Source organism: Cornus florida, unplaced genomic scaffold, assembly GCF_030987335.1.
Source record: "Cornus florida cultivar Cherokee Brave unplaced genomic scaffold, ASM3098733v1 CherokeeBrave_3.0.0_Hap2_Chr11, whole genome shotgun sequence".
In the NCBI taxonomy this organism is placed as follows: Eukaryota; Viridiplantae; Streptophyta; class Magnoliopsida; order Cornales; family Cornaceae; genus Cornus; species Cornus florida.
In genome coordinates this window covers 98,379,768-98,395,713 of record NW_026775581.1, presented here as the reverse complement: position 1 = coordinate 98,395,713, position 15,946 = coordinate 98,379,768, and the positions used below count along the sequence as shown (strand labels likewise).

The 15,946-nt window shown below is 35.4% G+C and overlaps 1 protein-coding gene across 2 annotated transcripts; it reads right to left on the bottom strand.

Moving 5' to 3' along the window:
* Positions 1-3,327: 3,327 nt before the first annotated feature.
* Positions 3,328-13,930, bottom strand: LOC132282913 (proline-rich receptor-like protein kinase PERK1). Of its 2 annotated transcripts, XM_059784739.1 has the most exons (8): positions 13,393-13,928; positions 11,154-11,684; positions 7,646-7,732; positions 7,463-7,533; positions 6,351-6,427; positions 5,919-6,066; positions 4,702-4,863; positions 3,328-3,862 (listed from the first exon to the last, which is right to left on the bottom strand). In XM_059784739.1, exons 1-8 carry the CDS (start codon positions 13,727-13,729, stop codon positions 3,527-3,529), a joined length of 1,749 nt encoding a protein of 582 aa, XP_059640722.1. In that variant the 5' UTR covers positions 13,730-13,928; the 3' UTR covers positions 3,328-3,526. The 2 variants fall into 2 exon arrangements, with proteins under 2 accessions (XP_059640722.1, XP_059640723.1); XM_059784740.1 differs by lacking the exon at positions 7,646-7,732 and having other exon boundaries at positions 13,393-13,930.
* Between the last annotated feature and the right edge of the window lie 2,016 nt (positions 13,931-15,946).

Genomic DNA, 15,946 nt, shown 5'->3' with positions numbered 1-15,946 from the left:
TTTTCAAAGATTCCCAAATTCCGTATGTACCCACCAGTTCTGGTGAGATTTTCAATTAAACCACTTTCTTTTTCTTTTTTCGTTTTCTTTTTTTTTTTTGTTTGGAAAAAAAAATGCTAATAAAGCAAAGGATAGGGAGATATTTGTTATTTTGCAAATAGAGTAAAGGGCTGTTTAGAAACGAAAAATTGTCAAATAATGAAGTTTTTGTGCCTACATAAGTTTTTTTAGATTCTTTTTAAAAATAATTCAATTAAATGAAGAGACACTCATATTTTGCCCCTAGCCGGGATTCGGAAATATGAGCTAAGGATCAAAATCCTCACCGGTAATTAAAAAAAAGCCTCGCAGTTCCTTTTGTTGCGAATGTAGTGGTTTACAATGCACACTCACTTTTTAAAATTGAAAAATAAATAACAAAAGTGTAAAAATAAGTTCTCTTCTTTTTTTTCTTTTTCTTTTTTAATTACACTTATTTTTTCTAAAGTTTTGTCAACGTACATTGATATAATTCTTATTTGTCAAATTACACTTATCCCCCTTAAAATTTGTATGTAAGTAACACATGTTCCCTTGATTAATAGTAATAATTTTATAATTTTCAAATATTAATTATATTTTAGAACACATGTTTATTGTGATAAAATACTATATATATAAGGATAGAAACGTAAATATAAAGACAAGTGGGACAGGAGAGGTAAGTATAATTTGACAAACAAGAGAAAATATTGGTTCATAATATAAAATTAAAAATAAAAGAAATGAAAAAACAAACTCATGGGACAGTGTAATTTACCCTTAAAAAACAAATTATTTCCCAGTCTTTTTTTCAAGCTTCCAATTTTCACAATTTTCACTTAAATGTATTCACAAACTTCCTTTTAAAATTTCACCATGCACATTTTGAGTTGTTTACTGTTCTAATTCAGACTTCACTACTTTTATGTAATGTATTCACCAACTTTCTTTTCAATTTTCACCGCACATTTCCAGAACGTGGACACTGAAGGCACGTCTGGCACTTATATAAATTTTCATAAATAAACGGCAATAACCAATCATATATCATGTAAATTTATGATAATGAATAATTTTCAAAAAAAATTATGACAATAAGCACGTCATTATAATATTAATTTATATATGTAACAGAATAATTTGTATGATAAAAATAATTTGTTTATATCCCTTTCCTTCAATAGAAAAAAATGATTTTTATATTTAAACAAGAAACTGATTTATTTATTTTATTATTATATTAGTTTTGGGCTCACATGCATAATATAGTCTGCATCAATTGTCAAATTTTTAACTCAACCCTAATTCAAACAACAAAATTATGACAGTGATTAGAGTATTTTACTTTATAATTTTGCATTTCAAAATGTAAGACAGTCACATTTATTTTGATATGAAGTTGAATTTTAATTTTTGTGATTAAGTTATGTTAAATATTTTTAAAATTTTTAATATAAATTGGATAATGCTTTTTATAAAGTACCAATGCGAATTTTTACCCTGTATGTTTTCAACCTTAATATATTTTATGTACTTATAGTCTGATTTTAATGTAAATTTTGTAACTTATATAAATTTTTTACGGCCTTAGAAAGTTTTGAAATCTCATGCGCCCTGCACCCATGTGTTTAGTCTACAGTTTTTTCGGCTGAGAACTTCAGAGAGAAAAAGTAGAGAGAGGAAGGAAAGATGGGAGGGTGACGGTTTGTTAGAGAGAAAAAGTAGACATGGCCGCTAAGGTAAGAGGGGCTGTCAATTCGTCTCCGGTATCACAGATGGCAGAAGAAGTCCTTTTCTTTTTAATTTTGGTAGGGCGAGTCAAAGGATAAATTGGTCATTTCGGGAATGAAAAATGGTATGAATTGACAATATTTTTATTTTGCTTAAAAAGTGGAACTTGACATCATTGGTTTGAAAGTTACACCAAAAGTCGATTTCTTTATTTTGTGGTTGTTTTATTACCAAATGAGGATGAAATAATTCAGTATTTCCTCTTTTGTTACTGTTCTTATATATTTCACTACATATTTTTCTTACTACTAATATATAGAGTTTCAAAAGATAAATACTTTTCTTAAAAGAGTTTGATCTCACCTCCTTGTTGTGATCTACTCTCTTTTTTTCTCTGAATTAACAATGTTGTTGCTTTAAAAAAAAAAAAAGAGTTTGGGCAAAGATCTGTTTCATTGAATACCATTTATACCGTTTTAACTCACCTGATTTTTACTTGGTATGTATGTGTGAGAGTGTGCTATTTCATTAATCTGCTATTTTCTTATTTTATTTTATTCCCTCTGTTTTTCTATATACATTGTATTTGAATTTGGTAAGAGGAAAATAAATGGTCCTGAACTTGGGAATCAAAATGAATCCCAACACCACTTTGTGCCTGTACTTGTCCTTCAACAAGGTTATATATTCTTGCTTTCTTTCAATAAGCTCAATCATGGTAGCAGTTATATATATAATATATCCTAGCTCTATGGTTGGTTTACATATACAGTACTTCCTTATTGATAGACATAGGCATGATTTATTAGTATAACAACGTTACATTACATTTTCATTAATACATTACAACTGATAAAAAATCTGGTGATATGCTACTCAGATAGTCACTCATGCAACTCGTAAAAAATGTCCACTTTTCTTTTTCTTTTCTCTCTCTATCTTCTTCTTTTTCGCTAAGCAAGCAAAGAATCGTTCACTACGACATCAAGCCCGGTAATATCCTCCTCGATGCAAACTTCTTTCCTAAGGTTGCAGATTTCGGTCTAGCAAAGCTTTGTAGTAGGGAGAACACCCACGTAACTATGACAGGATATAAGGGGACTCCTGGTTACGTTGCAGCAGAGTTTATACTGAAATGTGATGTTTTCGGTTATTGTACGTTGTTGTTTGACATATGGAAAGAGGAGGCCGAATGCCACGGTCGGTAGCCTTAATTGGTTTCCCAAACAAGATTGGGATAAGTATGAGAAGGGTGAGTTTGCAGAAATGATGGTAGATTGTGGGATTGAAGAGGGGGACAGAGAGAGAATGTGTATGGTTGCTCTGTGGTGGTGCTCAAGACTCACCAGGAGCAAGGCCACCTATGAAACTTTTGCATTAGTTTCTACTTTTTGGTATAAAACTGACTTCTATTTTACAAAATGAGATCTTTCAGAGTGTCACTCAACAGACTTCTAAAATGTCTCATTATAAAACCATTATCCACTTCTCACCATTGAAATAAATTTAGACAGCATAAATGTTAAATTCGAACACATATGTATCAACGGTACATCATCTAGAGACATGTTTCCATGCATGCAATTCTTTAAATTTCATTTTCATAATCTAATTTGGTCGGGGTGAGTCAAACTCTAATGTCTCAATGATTCTTTGAATTAAGGAAATGAATAGTAAAAAATGAAAATAATTTATAAACTCAGCATCACAATCACCTAAAAAGGGCACAAGGAATTTCTATCTAATTTTCTTTACTCATAAATGTATTTGGTTTTCAAGAAGTTTCACCCAGTTTTTCTTTATTTTTCCCATTTCCAAGTCCAGTAGTTGGTTGACCTTCACTGCTTGAGCCCATATCTTGAGTCGTTTGTTGACCTTCACTGCTTGAGCCAGATGGTTGCAGACCAAACTCACTGGTTGGGCCACTTACTTCACTAGCATTGAGCTGTTGGCTTTCTAATGCCATCTGCCTGAACTTCTTCAAATCCTCTTTGTACTGGGCAGAATCATAATCCGAGCTCCCGTGGTAACCGTAGACGGTGCTGTGCCCAGGTCGAATACCTTCATTTAGTTCATCAAGAGACATGTTTCCTTCCAAAGCTCGGACTACCTGCATCAAAAGCACGGGTACGGGCATGCATAATATCAGATTTAATTTTTAGAATCTAATAGCTTTGTGAGATTCAAACTTTCATCTTTCAAATTCATCAAAACCTGTAGCATTTGAACACAAAAAGGATGTGGAAATTTTTGTCAAACACTAACAGAAAAATAAGGGCGCTGATGTAGGACTTCAGGAGACGTCACAAGTCACTGAACTTGAGGCTCCGTTTGTTTTGACATAAAATATTCTTTTTGAAATTTTTTTTTTATTTTTTCCAGGTAAAATATTCTTTTATTTTTACTTTGTCGGTGTTTGGCAAAGGTTTACGTCGAGGTTGAGGTCGAGTCCATCGGGCGGAGCATGTAAAATAACTTGCAGAAAATTGATGGATAAGTTATTTTTGTTCAATTTTAATATTTTTTTTCTTAGTAAATATTTTACGACAACCAAACACCAGAAAATAAAAAAAATATTTTCTGAAAAATATTTTACGTCCAAACAAACGGAGCCTAAATGAAAATTCAGGTAATGAGGGCTGGAGTTTGAGGTTTGATGGCAGAGATGTAAAATATAAAATAAAAAAGGATTTGGACTAAGAACAGACTACTGGAGTCGCACCAACAGGCCGAGGCTTCAGACCTAGAGAACGTCTTACACCCTCATATTAGTGAATCACTTGCATGGAATTGTAGTATTCAGACAGTCAAACAAACCTAAAGTAAATGATACTGATATGAGAGCCCTACAGTTCACACCTTAAAAATGTGTGAGCTATTAAACTCCAAATCAGGATTTATTTGATTCAATGGAGAGACATGGTTAGCAAATGGAACTAGCGGATATACCTGGCTCATTCGTGGCCTAAGTCGTGCCAAATGACGTACACAAACAGCAGCACAAGCAACCATTCGAACCATCTCAATAGAGTCATAATCCTTCTGCAATCTTGGATCAACAAGAGTATTGAAGTTGCTGCTTTCCAAAGCTTCTGTCAGCAAAGGCCTTGCCTAAAAATTTATCATAATATGCGTCATCTTTGCATGCTACTAGAGTTTTTTAAACAAGAATCTCCAATTGTTGGAGAGAGAGAGAGAGACTATATTAAACATGCATGCACACGCTTACATACAAAAGGCCTACGTGATATCGTTTCTGCACTTCCATTAAGTTGTCTTTTGATACATGGAGTTCATATAGGACAAGTGCTTGGTTGTCAGAACTCGGGCAGTCAACCATGGGAGTGCAGTTTCGAGTCTAAGGGCAGCCACTTCTTGGAAATATAACCAGGGATAAGTTTATAGTCAATGCCCCCTTTTAACACACAGCAGAATGACTTAACCAACATAGGGTAATGGCTTTAAGAAATAGAGGGAGTGTCTCTAAAATCTGATGTGCATAGAGTATATACAAGGAAATGAATAGAAAAATCTATGCCCATCAAGATATGAGCCCACCTTTGGCATCGGCTGCCCAAATTACATTTTTGTATTTCAGCGCTATTGTGGTACTGTATTTTGTTATATCATCAGTTACCATGTCGTTCCTTGCGGCTTTTGCCCATACAAAGATATATTAATATATTAATACACCGCCTGAACTCTGCAAGTGAAATATTCACTGCTCTCAGCTCAGAGCGCCAAGATACAGACAAGGGCGGATTCAGGAATTGTTAATGGGGTGGGCTAAAAAAAATTTGGGTGGGCTAATACTAGTAATAATATATATATTTTTTTTGCTGGTAATTTTTTTTGTTTTTTTTTTGGTGATGGGCTAATACTAGTAATAATATATATATTTTTTTGCTGGGCTAAAATTCCCTATAGTATTTTTTTTTTTTTTGTGTGTGGTGGGCTCAATCCTAACACCTAGATACGCCCTTGGATACAGAAGACCAATGGCACAAAGCTCCACTTCAGCTATCAACATTCTTAGTTACAATAATCCTCACATTTCAAATTACTCAAACATTGCTAAGGGCACATTAGATGGACTACTTCCAACATTTTAAAATACCTTTAATTGTTAAAAGAATAGTGTATCAGCGATAAAATGTAAAACTCACCCAGTCAACTATATTATCATCCATGTAGAATTCAGCTTTATCAATAGGCCGGCGTCCAGTGATTAACTCTAGAAGCATGACCCCAAAGGAGAAGACGTCCGACTTATCAGTCAGTTTCCCAGTAAGCGCATACTCTGGTGCTAAATAACTGCAAGTGGCGAGTATGCATGTGAATGAAAAGATATATAATATCAACTTGATTTTCTCTATATAAAATGATAAATAGAAAGAATTACATCAGATCAAATGCTCCTTTTAAGATATCAGCTACTCCAAAACCATATGTCATTCAGTTGGGGTGGGGGGACAATAGGCTATTGGCCCAATGGTATAACCTCTCCTCCCTCAAGGGGAAGGTGAGGGGTTCGAGCACTGTAGTGGGTAATTTATGATATGTGTGTGAGTACTTAACTAACCAAAAAAATGTCTTACCCAAAAGTTCCCATTACGCGGGTGGAGACGTGAGTATCAGTATCAGAATTGAACCTAGCAAGACCAAAATCAGCCACCTGAATGAATGATTCAAGCATACATATTAAATAACAGAAGTAAAAATAAATAAATAAATAAGGACAGTTTGTACATCTTTGCATCACGTCTAAAATGAGATCTAAAGCATGTCCAATAAAAAGAAACGATTTGAGAAAGATGAACAAGCAAAGTTCTAAAGCATGTCCATTAAATTTCCCAAAACCCAGTGGTTAAGTTCTATGTTACACGGACTCGAATATGCATGTCGGGGGGGTACGGGTATGTATCCATGCGTCGGACATGTCAAATCTCTAAACCGAAGGACACATGTACACTACTAAATATCATTTTATTTTCTACAATAAAGTATTGTTTTTATATAATATAGTGTTCAATATAGGCTTTTAACTCATTTTAAAGTAATAATACAATGAAAATGAATGATTGGATATACTTTTTAGGTACATGTCCAACCAAGTCTCGGACACACATCCCATACCCATGTCCGAGCAATATGTGTCTGACACATGTACTTCACTACTTTAGAAGAGTCCATGTAACATACGTTAAGCTGTAAGGAAGGGGATCAAAACCAATGGGCTCTAGCTCAGATGGTATGATGAATAGAAGGAGAATAAAAGTGGTTATCTATAAAAATCCTAAATTAGATTCAAAGTTTGACACTTCCCCCACCCCATCACCAAACCCCACAAAGAAAAAAAAAATTAAAGGCCATTACTGAGTACTGGTCCCTATGCAGGGTGAAGAATTGGAAAGACTGGAGATACACCTTCGGTATTACTTTTCACAAAATGACCACTCCCATACTCAACCCATCTTCATGCTTTTAGCCCCAACTTTTATCATTGCATCAAGAATTCGTCCCTGCCCTACCCAAAAAAAATCAAATAATATAAACCAAAGGAACAAAAAGAAAGTAGTATACCATATACAACATGGATCATTGAAATCAACTTTTGCAATAATTATCAAAAGTTTCCCTGAAAAAATTTCATATTAAATTTCAAAGTTAGCTTTAATTTACAAACTAATGTCTATTCTATAGTTAATACCTTTGCCTCAAAATCGTAATCCAGAAGAATATTTGAAGCCTTGATGTCACGATGTATGATCTTGGGCTGACCTGTAGATATAGTACATTTCAAGATGGTTGAGTATCTGATGCCAAACCTAAAATATTTATTAAAAGATATGTCTATGGTTATAATTGAAAATAGTAAGCATTGGCAACTCACAATCCCCATGCAAATATGCCAATCCTTTTGCAGAGCCTAAAGCAATTTTCATCCTAGTTTTCCAGTTTATAGAAGGTATCCCGTTCTCTGCAATGTTAATATTCTCCAATGAGATCGTACTTATAAAATTAGAGATGAAAACAAAGGGTTTTGGACATTGAAACAAGGTGTTATAATGTAATAGTCCTAAAAATATATGATTTGGAGGGTTTCAATTGCCTTCCATCTTGCATATGGTGCCTAGAGAGATGGAACATTAGGAGATCAAAAGCTGAAATCAGAATAAGTTCTTTTCTAATATTTTAAAAAAACAAGAAGAAAAAAATGGAAAAAAAAAAAAAAAAAACTAATCATTTTTTATTAGATGTACTGATTCCTGTAAGTTAATGAACAAAACACAGAAGAAAAGGGGAACGAGACCGTCTGATGGCTCTGTTGAAGTAAGAATCACGTGAAGAAGTGTAGCAGCGCTGCTGAATGAAGCATGTATCATTATGATGGTAAAGATGATAATGGTATACACCGTATACTTGTTTGAGTAATAAATAATAAGGCAAATTGCAAAAAACCCCGCTCGACTTTCGCCTTTTAGCAAAAAAACCCCTTATGAATTATTTTAGCAAAAAAAAACCCCTTTACTATCATGAGGGGGGTATTTTAACTAACCTATGTTTGAGTTATTTTTTGAGGCAAATTTTCAGACAAAATTACCCTTAACATTACACGCGCTCCCTCATGTCGGACTCTCGAGCATCTCTGACTTGTCTTGGTGATACCGACAAGACATCACCAACGACGCCTCCATCAACCCATGAACTCCGGCCATGGCTTGTCCAGCCTCTACATCTCTGAACCACCAATCTCATCCTCAGCTGTCCAAAGGATCCACATCATCCAGATCTGACGATGCCAGCATTTGCAAATTGCGTGCTCTACAACCACCATCATCACCTGCATCATCCACAATTCCTCATCACTGTCGACCGTTCCTTCTTGCTGCCCGCTGTTCATCCTTGCGGACCTTGCTCACTGCCGCTTCATCCTTGGTCACAACCGAGTTCAAGCATCGGCAGGCAAGACTGCCCACTTCTCCGCCAAAAATCCACTCACCACCGTTTAGATTTGTTCTCCTATTCAAGACCCACTTCTCATTCTGACGTGAAGCTCCATCAACTTGAAACACGCTGACGACCAGAAAGCCATCAGTCTGGCGAAGCTTCAAACTCACAACCCAGTTCTATCCGGCGAGCCCCAAGTTTGGTGAAGACCAGTTCAGACCGACCTGTTCTCCAGCGAGTACTCCGAGAGAGTCCGAGCCCCGACTCTTGCCTCGTCGTAGTCAACAGTCCATGCTCGCCAGTATAACAAGTCCTCCATGCTTGCCGGTAAGAATAGCTGTGTGGCCCGTTGGTAAGTTCAGTCCTACCGCTCCTTGCATTGCCACCATCTGGTCTTGACTCAGTTCATCGTCACCGGTTCATGCTCGGTTGTTTAGTCCGCTTCATCTCTACGTAACTCATCACCGGAAAAGATGGATGTTAACAAACTGGAGTGATTTATACAGTCAAGTTCAGATTATGTTCAATTTAGTTTGTTGTGGTTGTGTAATTTTTCTCCGATGAAGTATTATGTTCTGTAAATTAATTTCTCATGGGTTTTTTTTTTCCTTCATGGAGGCTGCTTGTGTTGGCGAGTCTTTGAATGGCGGTGATTGAGTTGTCGCCGGTGTTTGGTCGGAAAATCATGAATGGCAATTTGGGCAGAGTTGGATCCGATTGGCTTCGTTTAACTGTTTAAGGGGTATTTTCGTCCAAAACATAACCCCTTAAACGAACAGCAGTTAAAATACCCCCTCATGATAGTTGAGTGGTTTTTTTTCCTAAAAGAATTCATAAGGGGAGTTTTTTGCTAAAGGGTGAAAGTCGAGGGGGGTTTTTTGCAATTCGCCCTAAATAATATAAAGTGATTCATGACCTACAGGTAATAAATACTCATGAAATTAAAAAATAATAATAATAAAAAAAAATGAAAATAAAAGAAGGTCATGAAGTAAAGCACATTAAGCAGCTCCAGGAAAAGATGCACGGTATGCACCAAAAAGGTCATTCACCTAATGTTGCGTTTGGTGTGCAGGAATGGAATGAAAAGCCCATTTCAACCATTCCTTTGTTTAAAGTGGGAATGAACATTCCATTGAAGTGAAAATATATTCCTGGGAATGAAAGTCCATACCACAACTAAACTTATGAAATGGTCATTCCATTCCCAAGTAATTTTTTTTAAAAAGTCAAATTCCCGAAAAACCTTTATGTTCTAAGTCCAAAAACCACCACTACCTTCCACCACAACCACCTCCACCTTTCACCACCACCACCTCTGCCTTTCACTACCACCGCCTTCTTCCACCACCACCACCACCACCACCCACCACTTTCCACCACCACCATCTTTCATGACCGACACTGCCTTTGACGCAACCCCCACCGCCTTTCTCCACTGCCACCACTACTGCCTTCCAATGTCACCACCTTCCACCACCACTACCACCGCCGCCACCACTTTTCACCAACCTCACCGCCACTGCCTTCTACCACCACCACCGCTATCGGCACCTCCACTGCCTTCTACCACCACCACATGCAATCACCTCTATTGGCTTCCACCACTGCCACCTACACCACTATCTCCTTCCACCACCACCACCACCACAGTACTACCACCGCCTTCTACCAACACCACCGCCGCCTTCCAACACCACCACCTACACCACTATTGCCTTCCACCTCCACCACCATTGTCACCACCATCCACCACGGCTACTGCCATCATTTATTTATAAAAAATTATAGAAGAATGTCATTTTGTTAATTTAATTTATTTGTTATTAAGAGGGTTATTTCGGATAACTCAATTTGAAATTTATTCCATTCTAAATTTTAAATTGGTCCAACCAAACACTAGAATGTTTATTATCATTTCATTCCTACACATTTCATATTTACAACCAAACAATAAAATGAAAATGGCCATTCCATTCCATTTCCATTCTTCACTTGCATTCCATTCCATTCCATTCCTGTACACGAAATGCAGCATAAGGGGATTAACCGGGTTTTATCCCACAACCAACCCCGATCAGGATGATAATGGCCCAACTCTGCTATTCTCTACACCACCCTATTGGCTTCCTAAATCACATCCTTGATAGATAAACTAGAATTTTTTTTCCTACCCCAGACTAAGATTTTAAAATTACCTAGTCTTCCTTCTCTCCTAAATAAGATTCTAAATATACAAACATATATATATGTGTATATACATTCACACATAAATATGCAGTCAAAACAAGGACAAAAACCAAAAAAAATATTAAGAATTTTCTGGTTAATCGGATCATTCTTCTTATTTTTATTTTCAAATATAGAATAAGATCAATTTCTTTCCACCATATTGTGGTTGGTGACACCATGGCAATGAAGCAAGTTATGTAATCACGCTGAGGACTCACCGTGCAAATGGAATTCCAACGTGTTGTTAGGAACAAACTCATAAACCAGCAGTCTCTGAATCCCAGAACTGCAATATCCAACCAGAGAAACTAGGTGCTTGTGGTGAACACGACTAATAATCTCAACTTCTGCCTGAAATTCACGCTCTCCCTGCCCACTTCCAACTTTTAGCTGCTTAACTGCAACCTCTTTCCCATTTGGAAGGACTCCCTTGTGGACATATCCAAAGCCACCTTGGCCAAGAAGGTTGGCTTTGGAGAAATCATTTGTTGCCCGTGCTAATTCTTCGTATGTGAATGTGGTCTTTGAGAAACCATATAGAGTGCCAGGGGATGGTTCTGGGTGTGGCCTTTCAGAGCCCAAACTGTTGTCCACTGAAGATATTGGCGGGGGAGTGGGAACAGACGCTGTAGATAGTTCCGATACAATGCCTGGTGGAGGAGTGGGTTTTGGCAGCGTTCCTACCATGTTATCTGTTGGTGGAGGAGCATTCTGTTGCCAATGCCGATGTGGGCCACCAAAAGGGTCACCTGGAGAAAGCAACAAAAAAGTCAATGACTGCAATAAGTGGCAATGTTGCAGAGGAAAAGGGACATCTAGACCACGGATTGAACTAATTACAGATAAACAATCATTTCTAAGATCATCCTGAAAAATATTGTTCTCAATTGAGAACAATTGGTACGAATACCTATTGAGTTTAAATAGTACTTGAGCATATATTCCTTCATGGAAAACCTATATGACATTCAGAAGTTTTGTGTTTATGCAAGAATCTGTGCCTTTACAACTTCTCAAAAAGTTCATTATCCACTTGTCAACAAATGGAAGTATTCATCCAATTGTGATCTTTGCAACCAGATGAAACATGTCATCCTGGTCAACTTGGTCCTGCTAAGCAAATGTACCCACTATCACTAACACACTATGTAACATTCAATCATACCATCTGCCAGTCTCCTCACCTTGTCCACCCATTACACAATCACCAACTTCCCTCTCTTTGGCGACGGTATCACGGTACCGATGCAAAAATCTAAATCTCAATCAAGGTTTGAGCTCTTTGTGCACTATAGCACCCTTACTCCCATAAGCATCCCCATATGAACGTGACTCCTTAACCATGCATGATTCCAAAAAATTGCAAAGGAGATCCTTCCCCTGAAGAACTTCCAGAGATTTTTCAATGGTCTGTAACAAAAAATTATTTCACCCAAACTCCGTATTAGTTTTCTCCTCTTGGATAATTTGATTTCTCTCCTCCTCTACATGCTAGCCGAAACATGAAGATATACCAATGCCACACTAACTTCTCTGATAATCTATTAATGTGAATAATCATGCATCGAGAGTACCTCAAATGCAAAAATTTGCAAACACAACTATTCCCTTATTCTACACCCACTTAAATCCCTTCAAAACACAATGTTATGAATTCGGTCATAAACTCATCAATGAATGCTATGGGGTTATTTCCATGGATTTTGAAGCCATTAACCTCTTCTACAATCACCACCTTCACTTCACCATTAGGATCTACGAGGCCATCCATAGCAAAAATTAAGACCTTTAAATTGCTTTTTAAAGTTTTTTGAGCCGTACTCGTCCTTACTGACATTATCTTCTGAAGAAACATGATTTCATGGATTCATTTAAATTTGTATACAGAAATTCATGAAACCAAAACCAAATCAAATTGCTAAACTAGACAATTAATCTGCACACGTAGAAACCAGGTTTTTCTCTTGATCAAGGATAATCAGAAAATCTCTACTTGAAACTTCTATCATAAAAAACGCATTTTCAGGACTTCACCACTGTCATAGATCTGTACTTACACTTCCTCAAAAAAATACAACTCAAAAAACTATTAATTCAAACTGGGATCTGTGGAGGGGTGCGATGTTTGAAATTTTACCGTTTTAATATGCAAATTACTAGTGTATTATAAGCAATTTGAAAAATAAAAAAATAATTAAAAATTTTCAATTATCTGAAGATTCAAAACCACAATTGACCAATTCAGTACCAAAATAAAGAGATCCAAGTCAAACCCAATTTTGTAAGAAATAATAATCCACCTATACAAATGTTTATGCAAATAAATGAAGCATCGAGCAAGAAAAAGACCCCTTAACGTAACCCAAAAAAACATAGCTTTTAATACTCAAAGCTTCACAACCATAAACAGTTTACAGTTTACAGTTTACACAAATAAACACAGCTTTAAATTCTCACCTTTGGACCCTTGTGGAGGTGTGAGCGTAACAGAGGCCTGACGTCTCTTCTTCCTCTTGTACCAAAGTACAAAAATACCCACAGCGATCAACACAATTGCCCCTCCAAGCCCAACTCCAACTCCAAGCGCAATCAATTGAGTATTAGGCGATCCCGGGCCTCCCGGCGGTGGAAGAATCGGCGGCGAAATTCCATTCCCCACCAGCGGCGGCGGGGGCGGAGAAGGCGGAGTGGTGGTGTTATCGGGGGTAGGGGGAACAGTGGAGTTGACCGCCGGTGACGGCGGCGGAGGCGGCGAAATGGGTGGCGAAGCAGCTTCCGGAGGCGGTGAAGACATCGCCGGATTCCGGCGTGATTGTGGCTGGGAAGTTAGTGAGTCAAATTTTGGTAGAGAAAGAAACAAAACCTAAAGCAAGGAATGATTATCACATGGTGTACAGTGGTGGAGCCATTGAAGTCGAGGGTGACAAAATTCACTACAAACGGAATCTTTGCTCGAAAAGGAATGATTTATCCTTGTATTCCGTATTAAAAAAAAATGTCTTGACAGTAGCATTGTTTGTTTGTTTTTTTTTTTTTTTTTTTTTTCATTTCATAATTTATACTCCGTATTTATGTGTGCCAATTGGCATAATGTAAAAAATATAATGCTTATGTAATAATTTTTTTCATTCTATGTACCTATTTATTTGATTTCTCCCTTTTTTTATTTCTTTTTTCTTTTTGTAACTATAAATCCAAATTCTATTTAGTACACATTTGCTGTATTTTTTAAAATTAAACTAACATCACCTAATATCATTAAGATCGCGTTTGTATTGTTGTTGGGATAAAAAAAAATGTTTTTATGAATAGAGGTGTCAAAAAAAAGGTATGTTAGTTGTTAATAAGTATTTTTTTAGAATTAAATTATTTTTTAATTTATTTATTTTTTTGAACACTTCTATTACTAATTTTATAATAATATCCTTTAATATTATGTTACCATATTTGATAATAGTAATTTTATTAAATAATAGTAGAATGTCTTTATAAAAAATAAAAAATAATAAAATTATCTAATGAAAAATAGTTACTTAAAATATTCAACCTCTGCTAAGAATATATTAAGAAAAATGTGTTATATTGGTGTTTCCAATCTTCTTGTACAAAATTGTTGCCAAAAAAAAACCTCATGTACAAAATCATTTAGGCTCTATTTGTTTGCGCATAAAACATTTTCTAAAAAATATTTTTGGGAAAATAATTTTTCAAAACTTAACTAAAATAACTTACCAATTAATCATCCGAAGGTCGTTTTTTGAGCCTAACAATTTCACTCTTGATCTCCTCAACAAAAATATATGGCATTGAAAACATTAATCAAATACATGAATAGTTAAACAGTGGTCAAAAAATAGTCTAGAGAGAGTTTAGAGAGAGAAAGAGAGCGTCTAGAGAGAGAAAGAAATGAGTCATTTTACACGTGCTATACTGATGGCGAATTTCTTCTTTAACAACAATCATACAATTTTCTATTTTTGGTTTCTTCAATTTGCCTCTCTTTTTTTTTTTTTTTTTTTTTTTTGTCATCATTAATGGATTAACATGTAATGTTACTTTCTAAAACTTAAAAAATTGATAAGTAAAGTGAAAAAAAAAAAAAGGAAAAAAAAAAGATTCACTTGTTGCATAATTGATAGATAGATTTGTTTCGGTTTTCTTATCATTTTTTAAAAAATTAATTGATTATTTTTTTATATTTCTTGTCAAAAAATTATTATTGTTTGTATAAAAATAATTGAACCATTGATAGTGGGTGAAAATTTGAATAATCAATGACTTAAATAAGAATTTTACTTTTAATTCAAAATATTTATAGAAGCCAGATACCAAAAATATTTTCAAAACTTTTACCAAACACCAAATAATAATATAAATAAATAAAATATTCTACAAAAAAAGGTTTTACATAAAAAAACATTTTACAAAAAAAATATTTTAGGCTCTATGGTTACTTGTATTGAAATGGTCCAATTACAAAACAATATGGGTAAACTCTAAGAAAAAGTTTCAACTTTCATTATTTCATGATTTCGTCAATTATACTCAGAACTTTTATTTTTACACTTAATTCTCTTAAAACGTCAAGAAATTATAAAAATCATCCCTTAAGAGTTGGAGTTTTTTTTTTTTTTTTTTCACATTTTACCCTATATATATAAATGTAAAATGGTAAATTAGAAGCCCGTCTTAATCATTATGAGTAAGACTTCATAACCATTTATTTTCATTTTAATTAGGGATGCACAAGGAACATTCAAACCATCAATCTAATCTGATTCAAATTGAACGGTGCAATTTGGTGTTTTGTAAGTCAATGGTTCTTTTTTAAATTCAAAAATTGTTAAAATTTTCCAATGCAAAAATAGTAGGGGTTAGAGGTTAGAAAGGGGGGAGGGTGCAAGGCTCGAACACAGGCTCTTAGACACGAGAAGCAATCCAACAACTCAGACAACACAATCCTTGCAAAATATTGGCAATATATATACATATATATATAGTTTGAATCTTG